Here is a 17,872-nt window from a genome sequence, read left to right as displayed (position 1 = left end):
CAGCGGCCGGGTCTAACGGCACGGTGACGAGCTCAGGTCGCAAAAGCGGTCTGCTTTTAAATTTCCCTCCAAATAGTTCTGTAATGTCTGATAGATCGGGCGATCGTCTTCACTAGTCTAGTAAGAGTGTTTAACAACGGTCTACGTTTAGTTTTCAAAACTTTTATAAATATCCTACAGATCGCAGTTGTATGTCGAAGTTGAAAAATCATTCATATGAGTTTACTCTCTGCTTTTTAGCGCTTCTGATTACGTGTTTTCCTCAGTTGTTATTATAATACTTTTGAGGTTAGTGACACAACTAAACGACGCAGACGTACATGTTGGTGGGTTTAGTCTAGACAATGGCCCGGATGTTGCAATCGATTCGCCCGAGCCGCTTTATTCAGACATCATCCCTGCCACGCCGTAACCTTGCTCGCGTGTTATCGTTCCTACATCCGGATACCCCAGCAGGCCCATGTTCCATCTGAACGAATACCTTCACAGCTGAATTTTCTAGTATACAATAGCGAGCGATATGATGTGGCGCACCATTGCTGTTCGTGCGGCCGCTGACCGTGAATTAATTCACGCCCGCTGGTGCCCGTGCGCCAAAACAATACGATCCGCAATGGGTTAATGATTAAATGCATTTCTTAAGTAGGCCTACTTCTAATTGTCATAGTGAGGGGAATAAATAAAAGCAAAAAAAGTTGTTTTTCATATTTTATTACTTTTTAATGTTGTGTTTGTATGATGCAATGAGGTTATAATATTCTATCTAGTTAATAGAACACAGGAAAAAACAACCAAACAATAACCAATCTGAATTTTTCAGTCACCCCAAAAAATTGAGATTTTCCTAAAACTAAGTATTATATTTCAAGAACAAAACTGTACTGTTTATTTGGTCCACTTATTTATAATTTTATTGGTCATATTTATTAGTTCTTCTATGTATGTTGTTTTTGCAGTTATCTGCAGAAGGTGATGATTATTACTAATACAATTCTGGTTGATTACAGGAAACTATTTAGGCAGCTCATGGCTGGACATAATCAAGTGTATCTCACACCTCGAGACTGCTCAGATGGTTGGGACAGGAGTGAGGCCTCAGTTCCTCTCCGTCACCAAGAGTTATCCATCTTCTGACACACTGTCCCTGTCCTCTCTCAAGCTCAACATGACTTCACTTGATCGTAAGTATGGATTAACAGCAACGCAAACTTTCAGTAAGCATCTAAGAAAATATCATAAAATTACAAAACGTGAAAAACTTAAGAGGAATATGTGAGAAGAGTTGTTTACTTCCGCACATTATATTGTTGGTATCAGCTGTGTAACCAAATAATGTTTGTTCTCTCCAAAAATCAAGAGTCATCAGATCAAACTCAAAAACTTTTAAATCAAGAATTTAGAGCCATTGAATAAAAATCTGTAACAATATCTTTTAATTTTAATAAAAAGCACTATTGGACAGTATTTCATAACCAAAAGAAATCCTCAAGAGTTGACATTAGTTATTGATTTTGTTATATTGGTTTACAATGCAGAACTAATATTGTTGCAAACTAAAAGATTTCATTGCTCTTTTCGTTTCTAGCTTTCTCACAGAGAATTGGTGAGACCAAAAACCAACTTAAGAAATCTTCACTTCTGGTGTGAAAAATCTGAAATTCGCACTTGTTTTGACTATTTTTAGTATTTGGTTTAGGCATTTGTATTTTTTAAACATAAAATAAATCAGTAGTTATTATTTAAAATCACTGCAATGGGCCTATAAATGGTATTATTATTGCAAAATTACAAGTTTTTCAGAATTATATTTGTAAATCCAAGAGAGTGAACTGAACACTTTCTCCATTTATACATACATATAAACACCCATCATCAGTAGACCTCCTGTTCAAAGCCAAAATAATGCAAAGCACTTTTGAATTTTTTATAGATATTTTAATAGAATCAGGATTGTAATAACTAATCTGTAGTGAATCTTGTTTAATGAAAGTTTCATGTTTTAGGTCAATAGGAGGCAATATATCTAATCATATAGGATGTATTCAGTCATTTTTATTGTTACAGCAAGCGTAAAAGAATCTATTGGGGAGACAAGTTCTCAGAGTGTTGTTGTCGCCGTTGACAGAATCTTTACTGGTTCGATCCGACTGGATGGAGACGCCATTGTGGACTTTGTGCGGGCTCTTTGTCAGGTATATCAAACATTGTAGAACTCTTATTACTGCGTAATTTAATTCAGTTTTCCATAGCTTCGATCTTGCTGTTTAGGTCCTTAAATACAAATTGATAAGGTTTCCTATTTTGTGCAGGTGTCAATGGATGAGTTGGCACATGCAACACAGCCTCGAATGTTCAGCCTGCAGAAGATTGTTGAGATCTCGTACTACAACATGGGCCGTATCCGTTTGCAATGGTCCCGCATTTGGCAGGTCCTGGGTGAACATTTCAACAAGGTATACAACAACCAAATTTTGATAAAAATATGTCAAATTAAATAATTTATTCTTCCAACTAAGTTGTTACTTATTGCTTGAAAAGATTTACAGATTATCATTACTTAATTTTGTTATGTTTGTTTTGCCTTTCTAGGTGGGCTGCAATCCAAATGAAGACATTGCAATATTTGCTCTAGACTCATTGCGGCAACTTTCTATGAAGTTCATTGAGAAAGGAGAGTTTGCAAACTTCAAATTTCAAAAAGACTTCCTCAGGCCTTTTGAACACATCATGAAAAAGAACAGGTTAACTTTTTCTATTCAATTTGTCATGTTTTATGTCGTCCAAATTTAGTTTCATATTTATAGAATATTGTTATGTGTTAAGTACGCATGTGTTAAGGTACATTGTACAATCCACCTCAAATGCATTTTGAACAATTCATCATCATAAAACTAATATTAAAATAGACATGAAAGGTAGAAATTACGTATTAGATAGTCTAACCTTCTGTGTCTCACTTCAGATCTCGAACGATTAGAGACATGGTGGTGCGGTGCATTGCCCAGATGGTCAATTCTCAGGCCAAAAACATCCGGTCTGGCTGGAAGAATATATTCAGTGTATTCCATCTGGCGGCTTCAGATCATGAAGAAGCTATTGTCGAAATGGCTTTCCAGACCACTGGCCATATAGTTAGTAAGTAAACACACTTATCAACCCCACTTGTATTTCTGCAATTTGTTATAATTCTTAGTTTGAAATACTTGTCGGAGCTTCAATGTTTGTTTGATAATAATACCTTACGATCTTCCAGACAACTTGTACAGTCTCCATTTTGCCATTATGGTGGACTCATTCCAAGATGCAGTAAAGTGTTTGTCAGAGTTCGCTTGCAATGCTAGTTTCCCCGATACCAGCATGGAAGCAATAAGACTTATCCGGACTTGTGCTGACTACGTACATCAAAAACCACAGGTATCTAAGATTGTTCCGAGTTATATACCTAATAAAATTTTAGAAGTATATACATCTCTAAAGCAATATCAGCAGCTTACTTTGCATATTTGCAATCTATTTTTAGACATAGTTTGATTCTCTAAGAGAGGTGTAACAGGACGGACATCTTGAATCTATAAAAGAAAGTTATTATTACGACATGTCTAAGAAATCTCTGTAGATCACATTTTGTACAGTCTTTAAACATCAAGATAGTTAAAAATGCAATCACGATTGTCATAAATATGATACCAGGAAAAAAAATCAATGCTATTAAAGGATATTACCGCCTAAGTAAGACCTCAAATACACCCAGCAGGGATCACTTCTGGCTGGTTTGTACCTTCCAGTTGAACCCACCACTGGGCACAGCAAAAACTGATGTGTCACTTAAATCTGGGCAACCTTATTGATGTCCAGGAGCGGCACATCACTAACCGCAAATGTCGAGACTCTGGGGTGCATGGGAAATTCGATAGGTCTAGTCTACTGTGGGAGATGACTGTTGGAGTTGGTGGGGTTTGTTCCCTAACCTCAGAGGTTCTTGCTAGCCTCAACAAGGGTGTGCCACCCCCTGCATACTTTGACTGGAGAGGCTGGTTCAGAGCTGGCCTTGCCTTCTCCCGGGGGGACATGACTTTGAGATGTAGTGCCCCATAATGAAATTCTTCATCATGGATCTCGATAGGAGGCGGCCCCTACTCCCTAACCTTACCCATCCTGAATACCCTGTCACTCCGGAAGCAGTGCAAAGGTTCTTAAAGGATTAAGTACAATTTAAATAAGCTTCTTGTCCTAAGAAAAAAAAGACATCATTTACATCATTATGTCTCAAAAACATTTTATATGTTGAAACCTATGGTCAGATATTACCCTGAATTAATTCAAGATAAAATGAATTATACTCTTGCCTCTTAAAACTTGTTTATAGAATGGAAATTTTTCAAATATGGGTAACATAATTTTTTAGACAAATTGTTATAAAAAATTAATTATTTTTTACAATTTGCTTGCTGTAGCCCTTAGTTGTTAGTAATAATTAATATGTTGTGTGACCTGCCTATATGCTGTATTTTTGGTTAACATTGTCAATAATAGCCTGTAAAAATTCAAACCACAAATAATCACTCAACAGCAGTTGTTATTATTATTAACCACTGTCTGCAGCTGTACAGCGAGTATTGTCTGGAGGACGGCAGTGTGAGTGAGGAGGATCGTGCCTGGGTCCGGGGATGGTTCCCGCTACTCTTCGAACTCTCCTGTATTGTGAGTCGTTGCAAGCTGGACGTGCGTACTCGTGCGCTCACTGTTCTCTTTGAGATTGTCAAGACACATGGAGATGCATTCCGGCCCCACTGGTGGAAAGATCTTTTCCAGGTTTTGTTCCGGATCTTTGACAACATGAAGCTGCCAGAACATCATACCGAGGTTAGTGAATTAAAAAAATAACATAAATTTTTTCTTAAGCTTAAAAACTTGAAATTGGGGTACATTTAAAGCTGTTTGTGTAATTTGTACAGCACAATTAAACAGATTAAGTTCATTTGAACTTATAAGCATTAATCTGAACATATCAGTTCTTGATGACTATTTATAGGTTGATTTAGTTTGGTCAGCAAGCTCTACATCATTAATGAGTGTCATGTATCCTTATAATTTACTCTGCATCAATCAATGCCATCTTTATGAAATTCTGATTGTTTACGCATGTTTGGGCACATGATAGTGAATATGAGGGTCACTAGATAAGTTTTGAGATATAGCTACGTTTAAAACAACACAGAGATTAAAAAATTTGGCAAAGCAATTAATATTATTTGAAAGATTAGCAGATCTTGTTTGGAATTTAAAGTGCCTGAGACCTATTAGCTTTGATTGAAATTTTTCTAATCATGGAACTGGTAAAAATCAATTTTGTATGAAAATAAAAAGTGGACTGCTGTGACTGAAGAAACATTGCTGCTGTTAAGAAAATGATAGGAAGATTTATGATATGTAACCAAGAAGTTGAGTTGACCTTAGGGATTAGTTCACCAAGTGCTTCCACTATCCTTCAAGAACAACGCAGTGGAAGGAAGTGTCTTCTTTGTGGGTTTCAATCTGGTTGATTGAAACCCAGAATGAAGCAAGAGTGAAATGGAGTCATAAAATGCAGAATATTTTTAACAATAATAACTGTTGAGTTTGGTCACAGTTGTTGTTAGAAAAAAACAATAATAAACCATTTGGCTCTATCCTGATGACCTCTTATCAACAAAATCAAATTTTCTGAAAGTGTTTGAAAGAGAACTATTGCTAGTTTCTTTCATCTAGCAGACTTGTTGTTGCTATTGTTCTTGAAAACCAGTGCACGTTTACTGCTGAATGTTACACGTGCTTATCTCAGGTTTTTAACAAAATTGAAGAAATGCGATGAAGAATAGACTTTAAGGGGAATTCAAATTCATTGTCTTGGCATTCCAGCTTTGGCACCTTTTGATATTGAAAAACCAAATTTGTAGAGAGCAATTTTCAATACCTGAAGGTACTGAAGAAATGGCTACTTATTCTGGAATAAAAAAGTAGCGAAAGTTCATAGATGACTTTATAAGAGGATAGGATAAATTGTTGAGTAGAGTGTCAGGGAGAATAATTTGTTATGTGGTTTTTTGTGTATCTCAAAACTTTTCTAATGACTCTTGTATTAAGTGTTTATGTTTGCACAATACATTTTTCCCCTCTTTGACCATAACATTTAGTGGCGCTTAACCCATTGACTATCAATGACGTACATTGCCCATCATCACTTAATATCCACATAATTACTGATGACAGGTATCTAAATTAAATTAAGGTATCGTAATTTTGGAGTCGAAAAATATTCTCGATATCGAATGATTCATTGGCATTTATCTGTACTATTATATTGATGGCCTGTTACAATATAACATATTGTATTTTGAAGCTAGTCAACTCTCTTGAAATCGAATAGTTGTTTACCATTTCATCTGTTGTTTGTTTGTATTGATTAGTAGTAGATCTGGTATACATCCTTTTGTAGCTAGACAACTAAATACGAAAAAAATATATAAGATAATAAAATACAATTATATCACGTTATATGGTCATTAATATTTTTAATTGGCCCTAAGCACCCACACAGTGATTTCCATGGAAAATGAAAAAAATTCGGTACCTGAGAGTAAAAATATTTAAATTTAATTGGTAGTCAATGGGATAAAGGCATATTTCCATTCATGCCTTGCGTTATGGCTTTTTTCGGGCATAAAACTATCATGATGCCTGTTGTTTCTAATTGATTTTTTATATAGATCTAAAATAATTTATCATAATAGAGAAATAACAATGTTTAAAAAAAATTAGCTGATAGTTACTTTTTGTCTAAAATCAACACATGGACAAAATTAACCAATTCTACAATAGTCACAATATTATTAAGAAGAGATGCTGACCCTTTTAATACCTATCAACCACCTCCATAATGAAAATTCCAGAAACATTTCAATAAAAAGTTGCCTTTTTATGATTTTAATTGTTTTTATTCTTTAACACGTTTTAAATAATTCAGTTAAAAATTTATACAGTTTACAATAAGATTGAAATTAAAATTCAGTTTTCTTTGGTTGAATAAAAGGTTTAAAATAATTTTTACTATCAACACAATTTTTATTATTTACTCATTTTTAAATACACATTATTAAACACCTTACTTATAGTGTATTTACACCTCTCATCGTTAAAAAAAAGAAAAACTGTTTTGTTACATTTTGTTTATCAGTTTTGTTTTGTTTTCGTTTTCGACACAGAATCAACTGCCAAGCTTGTCTCATTTGGAGGAGTTCTTGAGCAGTAATTTAGAGAGCGTGAGTTCATGGAGGAATGTGTGTTTGGTTTAAATGCATGCAGCATTCTTGTTGTGCTGTTTTAACATTTGTTTTGTGAACTGGGAAATTATTGGGAAACTTGTCGTTTTAGGTCCAAGTTCTGGTTGATTTGTAATCTGTATTATTATTCTTTGGTTTTTGTTTTAAGAATAGAGTTTCACGCAGGTATTTATGAATCGTAATATTTATTTATAATTACTAATCCTTTAATGTTTTACTTGTTTTACTGATTGAATCCTCTATCATATGCAATGATAAATTTAGCAATTATTAAATACATCTAGTATTCAATAGCTTTTTTGTTTAATAGATTGCAAATTCATAATTATATAAGTCAAATCTTTTTAACCTGATATTACACCAAATCTTTATTCATTTTGGTTACATTTCACAGAATGCAATGAGTAAATGTAAAAACCTACAAAACGGAACGTGGTAGATGAATAGAGTACTTCAAAGTGGTTAAAGGCCAATTCTACGAATATATTAATTCTGAAATACTTATTTTAATAACAATACTGTAGTGGTTTAACATTGTGAGGCCAGTATTCAGCTATAGTTCTCATAAGTTGACAATATTTATCTTGAACCAATTGCTTGTGAACAATAGCTGCTTTTTTAGCTTTAGAAATATTACCATTTGATATTACAGGTATTTTACAGATTTGGACCACCAGATGTATTAACTGTTAACTATGTCTAAATTTGTTGTGTATTGTATTGAGACATTAGAGATAAACAATTTTTAAAATGAGTTAGTCAATGGGTGTCTGGTCTAAAGTGTCGGACTTTGAGCCTGAATTAGAGACATCGTGGGTTTAAAATTCTGTTAGAAACCGGTGCACTTTTTATTAATAATTTCCACCAACTCAAGTTCCTTGAGCAGATATATAGTCTTCAGGGAATGGGGTATAACAGATCAACTTCTTAATTAAAAATAAAACTACTTAGTTTATGGGTTGGTTTTTTTTTGTTTGTTTTTACCTGCAGGGTGAGTAAATATAACTAAGTATTGATATCACTGACACTTTTATTGATAATGATGTATTATTAATAATTAAATATTTTCATTTACCTCATCACATAAAGAAAAAACAATATCTGAAACCTCAAAATAGGCTTTAGTGTTGTCAACCTTTTTTTTCAAGTGCCCAGGAACACGAATTGTATTCTTCTAAAAGAAGTCAATTATTGGGATGTTAGTGATCATCTCTCAAATCTGTTGCCCTAATTCCTTCACTCCTAAGAAATTTGTTCTTAGATATCTCCTATTTGGTGTAGCCTAACAAGAAAACAATCACACAGAGTTAAATCTGAACTTCTGGCTGGCCATTTATGGTATCTACACTATTTGAGCAAAATTCCAGAAAACTTCTTGTGAACCATCTAAGATGAAAATTGAGTCACCAATATTTACCACTCTGATACCATAGACCACATGTTATCTGGAGGTACTGGTTGGTATTCATTGTATCACACTGAAAGTAAATATTTAATATCGCTTCATCACTCAACAACACAAAACATTGTGTCCAGTTTTTGTGTAAAGTTACTCCTGAATTCAATTCTTTAATTTTCCTTTAATTATCCTCAAATTTCAAGCCTGCACATCATGGGAATATTCATCCCGGTGTTAATAAGTTAACTATGTAAACAACGTGGTATATTATTGTACTGATTTCAAATACAAAAACAGTATACAGAATTAAGTATAATTATTTGTTCTCACCCATCTTGTAAATTTCCATGTGAGAGAATAATATTCTCCTGCTTATGTACACTTATGATAATTTTACTGTTCATCATTTACGAGTTTATTATATCATAATAATATGATCACATTAAACATTTACAAAACAAACTAAGAAAGTTCAATAATTCCAAAGAAGTGAACAGACATTTGCTGGTTTCAGTAACCTAATATTTACTATGCTGCGTGCATTTACAACTGCATTTGACTTAGTGCTTTCATACGCTTGCCACCTGGGATGATGGGTTTTCGGGCTGGATTTGGATGAGTTGCAGCATAACATGTGTGCTTATAATGGACCAGGAATATTCTATTAGTGATAAAATTTATATATCTGTATTTATAAACAGAGTATAAATGATGTCACAGTGTTGATGTTTTAGAAGTGACACCCAACTAGCTGATGTGTGGAGTGTTTTTTTTGTTTTATAAGTTATTGTGTATAGAAAAAGAATGATCACATTTTAATCCAATAAGCTGTGGAAAAAGAGAATCAGTGCCATTTATTATGCAGTAAATAAAATATTTTGTTCCTTGTTTGAAGTTTGTTATTGACAGTGGAAGGTTTGAATGGATAATATGATTTCGGACATTTTCCATCATTATACGTTACAAAAAGTATAACACTATGTTTCCAGGATTGAGATCGCTTCTGGTGAGAAAAGCCCTAAGGCATTAAAAAAATATAAATTGTGGCAAGGAAATGCCACTCAAAGTTAAAGTAATGAAGTAATTGTGGTTGAGTGGTAGAGAGGGCTTGATAGCGCTAACTCTGCCTCAGTCCTAAGCTATGTCAGTCCAAAGGAGCCTAGAGCACAAACATGTCACGCCCGAGGAACTCAATGTCAGCATTTCCCTGTGATATCACAGCCTTTCTCACCTGAATAAGAGGGTAGATTTCAATCCTTGAAACACTTTTATAGTTTTGTATCATATAACAGAGATATTCAGATTGGAAATTTAAGAAAACCCATCTAAATAATTGTATAAAGAAAACTCTTTGTTTTGTGTGCATTTGGTGGTTAGTTATTTTGCGTGGTACACACTGAGACAATTTAGCACGAACCACGGTTAGTATGCGCTCTAGCCACCCTTCCCACTCCAGACTACATGAAAGCACGTGTTACAGTCCATTCCAAATGTATTGCATTCAGTGTCAGTCCATTCATTGAGAGCTGGCTGTACTGAAACTATCCTGAGTTTTACCCAATTAAAGAAAAATTGTATACTTTGAACACTTTAAATCTCTTATTTTGGTCATAGCTTTATGAGAGATCTCATCTTAAAAATGTAATTAATAAGAATCCAAAAAATTCAGTTTTTCCCAAAAACTGTATACCTTGTAACGATATAGTACATACAAGTCTGGGGTTTTCTAACCGTATAACCAATAAAAATATAAAAAAGTCTAAAAAAGTGTAGAAATTTATTAAGTATATTACGAGGTCCAATCAAAAAGTATCCGACCTCGTCGTGTATCGCGGCTTCTGCTGCCAATAATGAGATAAGATTTGTTGCGACAATAGTTCCTACTATGATAAGGAAAGGTACAAAGTCTTATCTTGATCCCCCGACTGGTTCGCCGGAGACGGGTCAGTATGTACTGATAAGTCAAGTGCGCGTATCGGTTTTCTCTAACTGTGAAGATGACGGAAAAAGTGGAACAACGTTATTGCATTAAATTTTGCGTGAAACTCGGAGAAAAACAAAGTGAGACCATTCGGAAAATTCAGCTAGCATTCGAAAATGAGGCAATGAGTGTTACGCAGATTAAAGAGTGGTATAACCGTTTCAAAAGTGGTCGAACCTCGGCAGAAAGTGACGCGCGTTCGGGCCGACCAAAAACAAGTCGAACTCCGGAAATCATCGAGAAAGCAAAAGTTTTGATCTGTGAAAATCGTCGAATGACTGTGGAGGAAGTAAGTACTGAGTTAGATGTCAGTTTCGGATCAGCTTAAGCAATTTTAACGGATGACTTGGGATTGCGCCGGGTTGCCGCAAAATTTGTGCCAAAATTGCTGACAGACGAGCAGAAGCAACGGCGATTGGATGTTGCCGAGGACATGCTGCAATGTTGTGAGTATGATGCGGACTTTTTTGACATCGATAATAACTGGAGACGAAAGTTGGGTCTATGGATATGACCCTGAGACCAAATTTCAGTCATCACAATGGCAGTCTCCCCAGGATCCTCGGCCAAAAAAAGCAAGGCAAGTTCGAAGCAATGTCAAAGTGATGCTTACTGTTTTTTTCGACCACCGTGGAGTTGTGCACCATGAATATGCCCCTGAGGGTCAAACTGTGAATGCACAGTACTATTTAAGTGTCCAACGTCGTCTCCGAGATGCGATTCGCCGCAAAAGACCTGACTTGTGGGCGTCTCAAAATTGGCGGCTACACCACGACAATGCGCCAGCTCATTCTTCCCAGTTCATTCAAACTTTTTTGGCGAAACACGGCACTCCGCAAGTTCCTCAGCCTCCGTACTCTCCAGATATGGCTCCATGCGATTTTTGGCTCTTCCCCCACCTCAAAAAACCATTGAAAGGCACCAGATTTGAAAGTCGAGAAGCAATTATGAAAAAAACGACGGCTGATCTCATGGCGATGCCGAAAATTGATTTTCAAGACTGCTTCCAGAAGTGGTCGCTGGAATCGTTGTGTTGCTTCTCAGGGTGCTTATTTTGAAGAAAATTAACGCCAGCTTTTTTCAGGTAACTTCAGTTTTACGTTGCACCAAAAGGTAGGATACTTTTTGATTGGACCTCGTATTTAGACTTGGGTCTTAATCTTTAAAAATTGAGAACAACTACAACTAATACAAATTATTTATGGAAATGCTTGATGTCTCATAGGTTCATAAAAAAATCCTAGTACAATGCAGCTGGTGTACAATTACGAATCATACATTGATTCTTCCCGTGGATGGTCTGTCAATTCAAATATCTTCCAATGTTGCTATAACTATCAATCAAAAGATCCCACTCATAATGTTATATAAAGGTAGAGAAAAGTAGTTTTAAAGGACTGCCTAAAGATGTGGCAAGCGCACAATACAGTTTTGTCAGTCGGAGATGTGAAACACAGCAGTTAATTAATACCTAATCTGCCAAAAAAGTGTAGTAGTCATAGACATTGCTTCTTATCACACTGTCCAACGATAAAACTTTGTTTAAAATTTTTGTTTTAACTTTGATCAAGGGTTATAAAATCATTGTGAATTAGTGTATGACGTTTGGAAGACAATATTACGTATAAGCAGCTAATGATGCATAACATGTTCAGAACACTAATGATGAATTTAATCTTCGTCACTACCACTGAGGCTGTTATTTATGTTGGCTTTTGTATAAGATCAGTGAAACACTATGCAATATAAAATGTGGGTGTTCCTGGCTCCATTAAACAAACACTTTTGGGCTTTGATAACTTTTAAATCAAAGTTTTCTAAAAAATTAAGTTAGTGGTATTGTATTAAGTATCTAATGGGCTAGAAGTACTGTACATGTTTCAAAAATGTACTATCCATTTAGTTTCAATCATATATTAAATGACATTTTTACCCAAAATTACATTACAATCTTATCATAAAACATGTAAATACCTAACTAATGAGTGACCAGCAAAAACTAAAAAATGGAGACATGAAATAAGTTTATCTTTGGCTCTACAGGCACACTATTATTATAACTATTGAGTGGTAATGTTAATAGAAACATATTTTCTCCTCTTGTTGTTAGTTTCCTGAAACATCGTATTTCAATTTCAGGTCCAGGATAGGATGTACTCTGAAACTAATTGGTAATTACAGGAAGCAAACAAAACAAATTACTGGTGGTTGTCCCGAGGGCTGTATAACTTATATCGTATACTCTTTTTAAAGTTCATTGTTAACAATGAGTGATTTGAAAAGGGTAACAGGATTATGGATATTTATCATCATTGATTATTACAATATTTTATTGTGTAATATATTGTGTGGAATATTTTCTGGCAGAATAAAATTCTTATTCTTAATAAAAGAAACGTGACGTTTGTATAGTATGCGCTTGATTGAATCATTTATTAGTCAATAAAATCAAAGGAAGTCTGTAATTATGACATTATTGTTGTTCAGCTTACATTTCAAAAATACAATCTGTGAGTGTTAAATTACATGGGGAAATTTGTACCATTAACAATATAAATGTGTGTAACACGTGTTGTGTAATTTAAATAATATTGTGAATGGGATGGTAAAAATTGCAATTAGTTTTTTGTATTTTAATAAGACTGACAGTATTGATTTTAACTATTTGGTTCTTTCTTTATTAACAATATAAATATATATATGAAGTTTATAATAAATCAATATTTAAAAATAGCCAACATTGTTGTAATAAGTGTACTTAACTAATATCAGTATTGGGTCATTTATTAAAAACTTTCTATGTCATGATAGTGTTAATATAATTAAAAATATTAAGGTATTAAGGTCTTCCTTGGGTTTTCAAGTGGAATCAAATTCTTTATTGTCAAAAAACAGATTATGTATTTAAAAATGTAAAAACATCAAGTATTATTACCTTACACTTTAAACACATTTCTTTGATATATATATATATATATCTTTATATATATATATATATCTTTATATATATATATCTTTATATATATATATATATATCTTTATATATATATATATATATATATATATATATATATATATATATATATATATATAAAGCTTGGGTACTGGCAAAGTAGCATTCTGTTACAACAATCCTATTTCTAGTACAAGTTGAATAGGTTTGAACATCGCTTTGGCTCAAAATATGTTAACTGAAACTGTTTATAATAATTTCCAAATCCAATGTTCATAAAATATTACTGTAAAATATCTTCTGTTCTTCCACAACTTATGGAACTCAAACTTATTATTAATAATTTCCAATCCAATATTCATAAAATACTACTATAAAATATCTTCTGTTCTTCCACAAACGTATGGAACTCAAACTTATTATTATGCTCTTTGCTAATTAAATATAGAATTTCTGTATTTCAACATCATAGAAATATTAAAAATTACTACTATTAGTAGCTATTTAACTTTTCCATAACATTTAGCAAATCGTGAGATACTCTAATAAGTAATCTTTTAAATAATCTTAATAAAAATTCTTCTAGTTGAATGTGTATTACTTAACTGATTTGAAATTGCATGTGCACTCTAATTAATAAATAAAAAAATTGATTATGTGACGTATTTCACCGGATGAGACTGAGGATAGTTTTTGAGAGATGACTAAAACTAAATTTCTGTTAAATTTATCATCTTGCCAATTTTCATGCCTGTATCTATAAAAATCCATATTTTGGAGCTATTTTATAAAGACAACCTAATATAACATGGGATCCTGTGGAGTTTTACCCTATCTTCTATAAAAAAGGGAGTTGAGTATATATAGTATAAGTATATATATATATTAAATAGGTATACTACAAGTATTCTCTGAAATTTTGATTGCTCTATTTTATATGGTTTAGGACAACAACCACCATGTGATGGATTGAAATGGTGGACACATTTTTATGTATATACAGTGGAACATTAATATGTCTAACCTCAAGGGAAAAAAATACAAAACTTGGATACATAAAGAATTTTGTTATAATTAAGTTCGATATATCAAGGCTTTTGTGGTAGATATATAGAGGTTTACAATTGCTGTTCTGTTATACATTGTATCAAGGTTAAATCAGCAGACTTTGATACACAGAAATTCACAACTAAAGTAATAATGAGGTCATGATTATGGATACTTCGGAAATGTTGAATATGGAATTGTAAAAAGTTTTGTACATATATTTAAATCTATTTATTTTAATAAAACACAGTATAACAGTACAAATAGGAACATTAAATATAATTGAAAAAGCTATATAAATACAATATGTTGTCATCGCACTTTTACTTCAAATACTGTCACAATTAAAAATGTAACGCGTACAGTTCACTGAGTTAACTTAAATTTGATCGAATGACTGTAACATTGAAATCAAACTCAGGGGTAGAGTATTGATCTACCACTGGCGACAACAGAAAACAAAGGAGATCGTGAGATCGTGGGGATTTCAAGTCATGACATGAAAAATACAGTACTGTACTTCGATTAGTTGCACTAATAAACTGATACTTCAATATATAGAGGTTAACAGTAGGCAAAGTTAAGAGCGAAAATCTGATATATTGAGTTTATTAATGTCAAACCATCTATATATATATATATAGAGGTAAAATCAGCATTGAAGTAAGCGGCACATTTTTGCAAAAGCCTCGGTCTTTGAGGGCACAAATTAAAGTAAGGGAGGTGCAAAGGTCCTTTTTAGGACTAAGCGCGGGGACAAACTGTCCTCTTCCCTCAGGAAAGGAAAAAAAAAAGAAGCGGCACATTCAAGGAGAATGACACAAGTATGATTTTTTAAGAAATTCAATATATTGAGGTTTGATATGTTAAGGTCCCACTGTATTAATTAAATTGACTTGCTATTTCACTCTTTCATGAGAATCTTCATATGCACATGTTTTGCTTATTCTTTTATCAGCTATTAAACACAATATTGACAATTCACTTTGTGGGGCTGTTTATTATGCATGATTTCTGACAGCACAACACAACAACTGCTGTCTATTGTTACACTGCTGGTTGGCTTCTGGTTGATCTTAGCCTGAAAAATTAATAGTTCTGACAGTTTTGAATTTCTTTTGAAAATAACGACTAGCTTAGATGTTACATGATACTTTTTTACCACCAATAATACATTGGAAATCTTAGTAGAGCAAATCATGTCACAAATGTGTAGAGCAGCTACAGAATGTGATAAACTCAATACTAAGGTTGATATTTTTGAGTCATAAGTGTGTTATTAAATTTTTAAATAAAAAGAATAAGAAAAACGTTAATTTTGTTTAAAATGTAACTATTTACTATTTTTGTTAAATGTATGTTTAGTAACATGAAAAATACTCTTTTTTGTAGTATATTTACTAACTAGATTAGAACTGCTTGTAAAGCTGTGTTCAAATATTTGCGATTAAATATGTTAATATTATTGTAGAAAAAATTGATATAAAATTTATTGATTTTACTTACTTAATGAAATGACTTACTTCAAATAGAATTTGAACTTTAGGTAACATTTTTTCATGAGGTTAATATTTTTTCTGTGCAAAGGAGTACCAGAATTTGTTAGTAGCTTAAGTACCAATAGACGTTTTGGTTTTCCAGAAAGCAGAATGGATGACGACTACGTGCAACCATGCTCTGTACGCTATTGTTGATGTTTTTACGCAATACTTTGATGTGCTGGGACCCCTACTGCTGTCTGATCTCTATGTTCAACTGCATTGGTGTGTCCAACAAGGTAAGTAGTATGTGCCCATGATTCCACAAATATAGTTCAAATAAACTGTTAAGGGTAAAAAAGGTGATGAGGCAGTTGAAGTTATAACTTAACCTCTAAAAACAAACTACCGCTTGAATTTACATTTGACAAGAATTATAGTAGAAACACAATTGGAACCAGTACTACGGACAAACAATTGATGGCATATTCCTCCAAGAGATGACATCAGGCTCATTTTGTATTGATATTTCAATTAATATAATTACACTTAGTCCTAAAAGGACCTTACGCTGCTTCCGTAGTGACAGGTTAATCTGGATGGTAAGGTTACGGGTAGAGACCATCTCCTGCCACGTCCATGAGGAAGGATTTTGGGCATTAATCTCAATCATGTCTCCTTGGAAGAGGGGAAGCCAGCAATGAACTAATGACCCCTCCAGTCATAGTAGGCAGAGAGTGGCACATCCTTATTTTGAGGCTAGCAACAGCTCTTAACATTTAAGGAACCCACCAACAGTCATCTCCTGCAGTAGACTAGACATTTCGATCAACACTTGCATTCTAATATCTCAACATTGCAGTTAGTGATGTGCCACTCCTGAACATCACAATAGGGTTACCCAGATTTAAGTGACACATCGGTTTTTGCCGTACCCAGTGTAGGTTCAACTGGACGGTATAAACCAGCCAGGAGAGAATCCTACTGGGAATCAATAATCTTCCGTTGTTAGAATAATAATAACTGCTTTTGCTTTGTAAAAATATCAATAAATTCACAACAACTCTAGTCCTCTTGACTAATACTGAGCCTCTGTATGATCCTTTCAAGAAAGTAACACGTTGCGAACATCATGTTACTTTACAAATACAACTGACAAACTCTGTAACAAAAGCTTGTTATGTTGCAGCCAATGAACAGTTGGCAAGGTCGGGCACCAACTGCTTGGAGAACTTGGTGATCAGCAACGGCCTGAAGTTTGGTGAGGACACCTGGGCCAAGACTTGTCAGTGTGTGTTAGACATGTTCAAGTGTACTATACCGACAGACTTGCTCACATGGACTCACACACCTGAGGTAATACCGGCTCTTATTGGTTCATTCTTCTTTTATTAAGTGTGTTTTTTGAAAGTTAAAAAGATATCTGACAATTTAGATGGTGATGGTGATTCTGTTTTAGAACACAACAAATGAAAACTTATTAAGCACATTGTGAAAGACTGTTGTCAAACTGTTTGATCATGTGTTTTCAAATTTTTAAATTTGTTCTACTACACTAGTTTTTCAAATAAAGAAGAGCTTCTCCTTCAGTCAAATTTCTGAATATTTGTTGAAAATATGCAAACAAATACTTGTTAATATATAGTCTATATTTATTTATTAACATGTTAACATGTTGATGTGCAGTGTGTTGTA

At 33.7% G+C, this 17,872-nt stretch overlaps 1 protein-coding gene across 2 annotated transcripts in view; it reads left to right on the top strand.

Moving 5' to 3' along the window:
* The window catches only part of LOC124353810 (brefeldin A-inhibited guanine nucleotide-exchange protein 1), a 62,528-nt gene that overhangs the window by 32,315 nt on the left and 12,341 nt on the right, over positions 1-17,872 (top strand). Inside the window, exons 18-27 of one of the 2 annotated variants that reach the window (XM_046803821.1) lie at positions 1,008-1,181; positions 2,065-2,192; positions 2,310-2,453; positions 2,590-2,741; positions 2,963-3,135; positions 3,254-3,414; positions 4,603-4,863; positions 7,242-7,298; positions 16,341-16,476; positions 17,367-17,533. In XM_046803821.1, coding sequence (XP_046659777.1) covers positions 1,008-1,181; positions 2,065-2,192; positions 2,310-2,453; positions 2,590-2,741; positions 2,963-3,135; positions 3,254-3,414; positions 4,603-4,863; positions 7,242-7,298; positions 16,341-16,476; positions 17,367-17,533 — 1,553 coding nt within the window. The remainder of the gene's footprint in view (positions 1-1,007; positions 1,182-2,064; positions 2,193-2,309; positions 2,454-2,589; positions 2,742-2,962; positions 3,136-3,253; positions 3,415-4,602; positions 4,864-7,241; positions 7,299-16,340; positions 16,477-17,366; positions 17,534-17,872) is intronic. The other variant, XM_046803822.1, reaches the window with a different exon arrangement.

This window comes from Homalodisca vitripennis, chromosome 2 (genome assembly GCF_021130785.1).
Source record: "Homalodisca vitripennis isolate AUS2020 chromosome 2, UT_GWSS_2.1, whole genome shotgun sequence".
Classification (NCBI taxonomy): Eukaryota; Metazoa; Arthropoda; class Insecta; order Hemiptera; family Cicadellidae; genus Homalodisca; species Homalodisca vitripennis.
The sequence above is the reverse complement of the archived record's forward strand: the minus strand, read 5'-3'. Positions and strand labels throughout refer to the sequence as shown.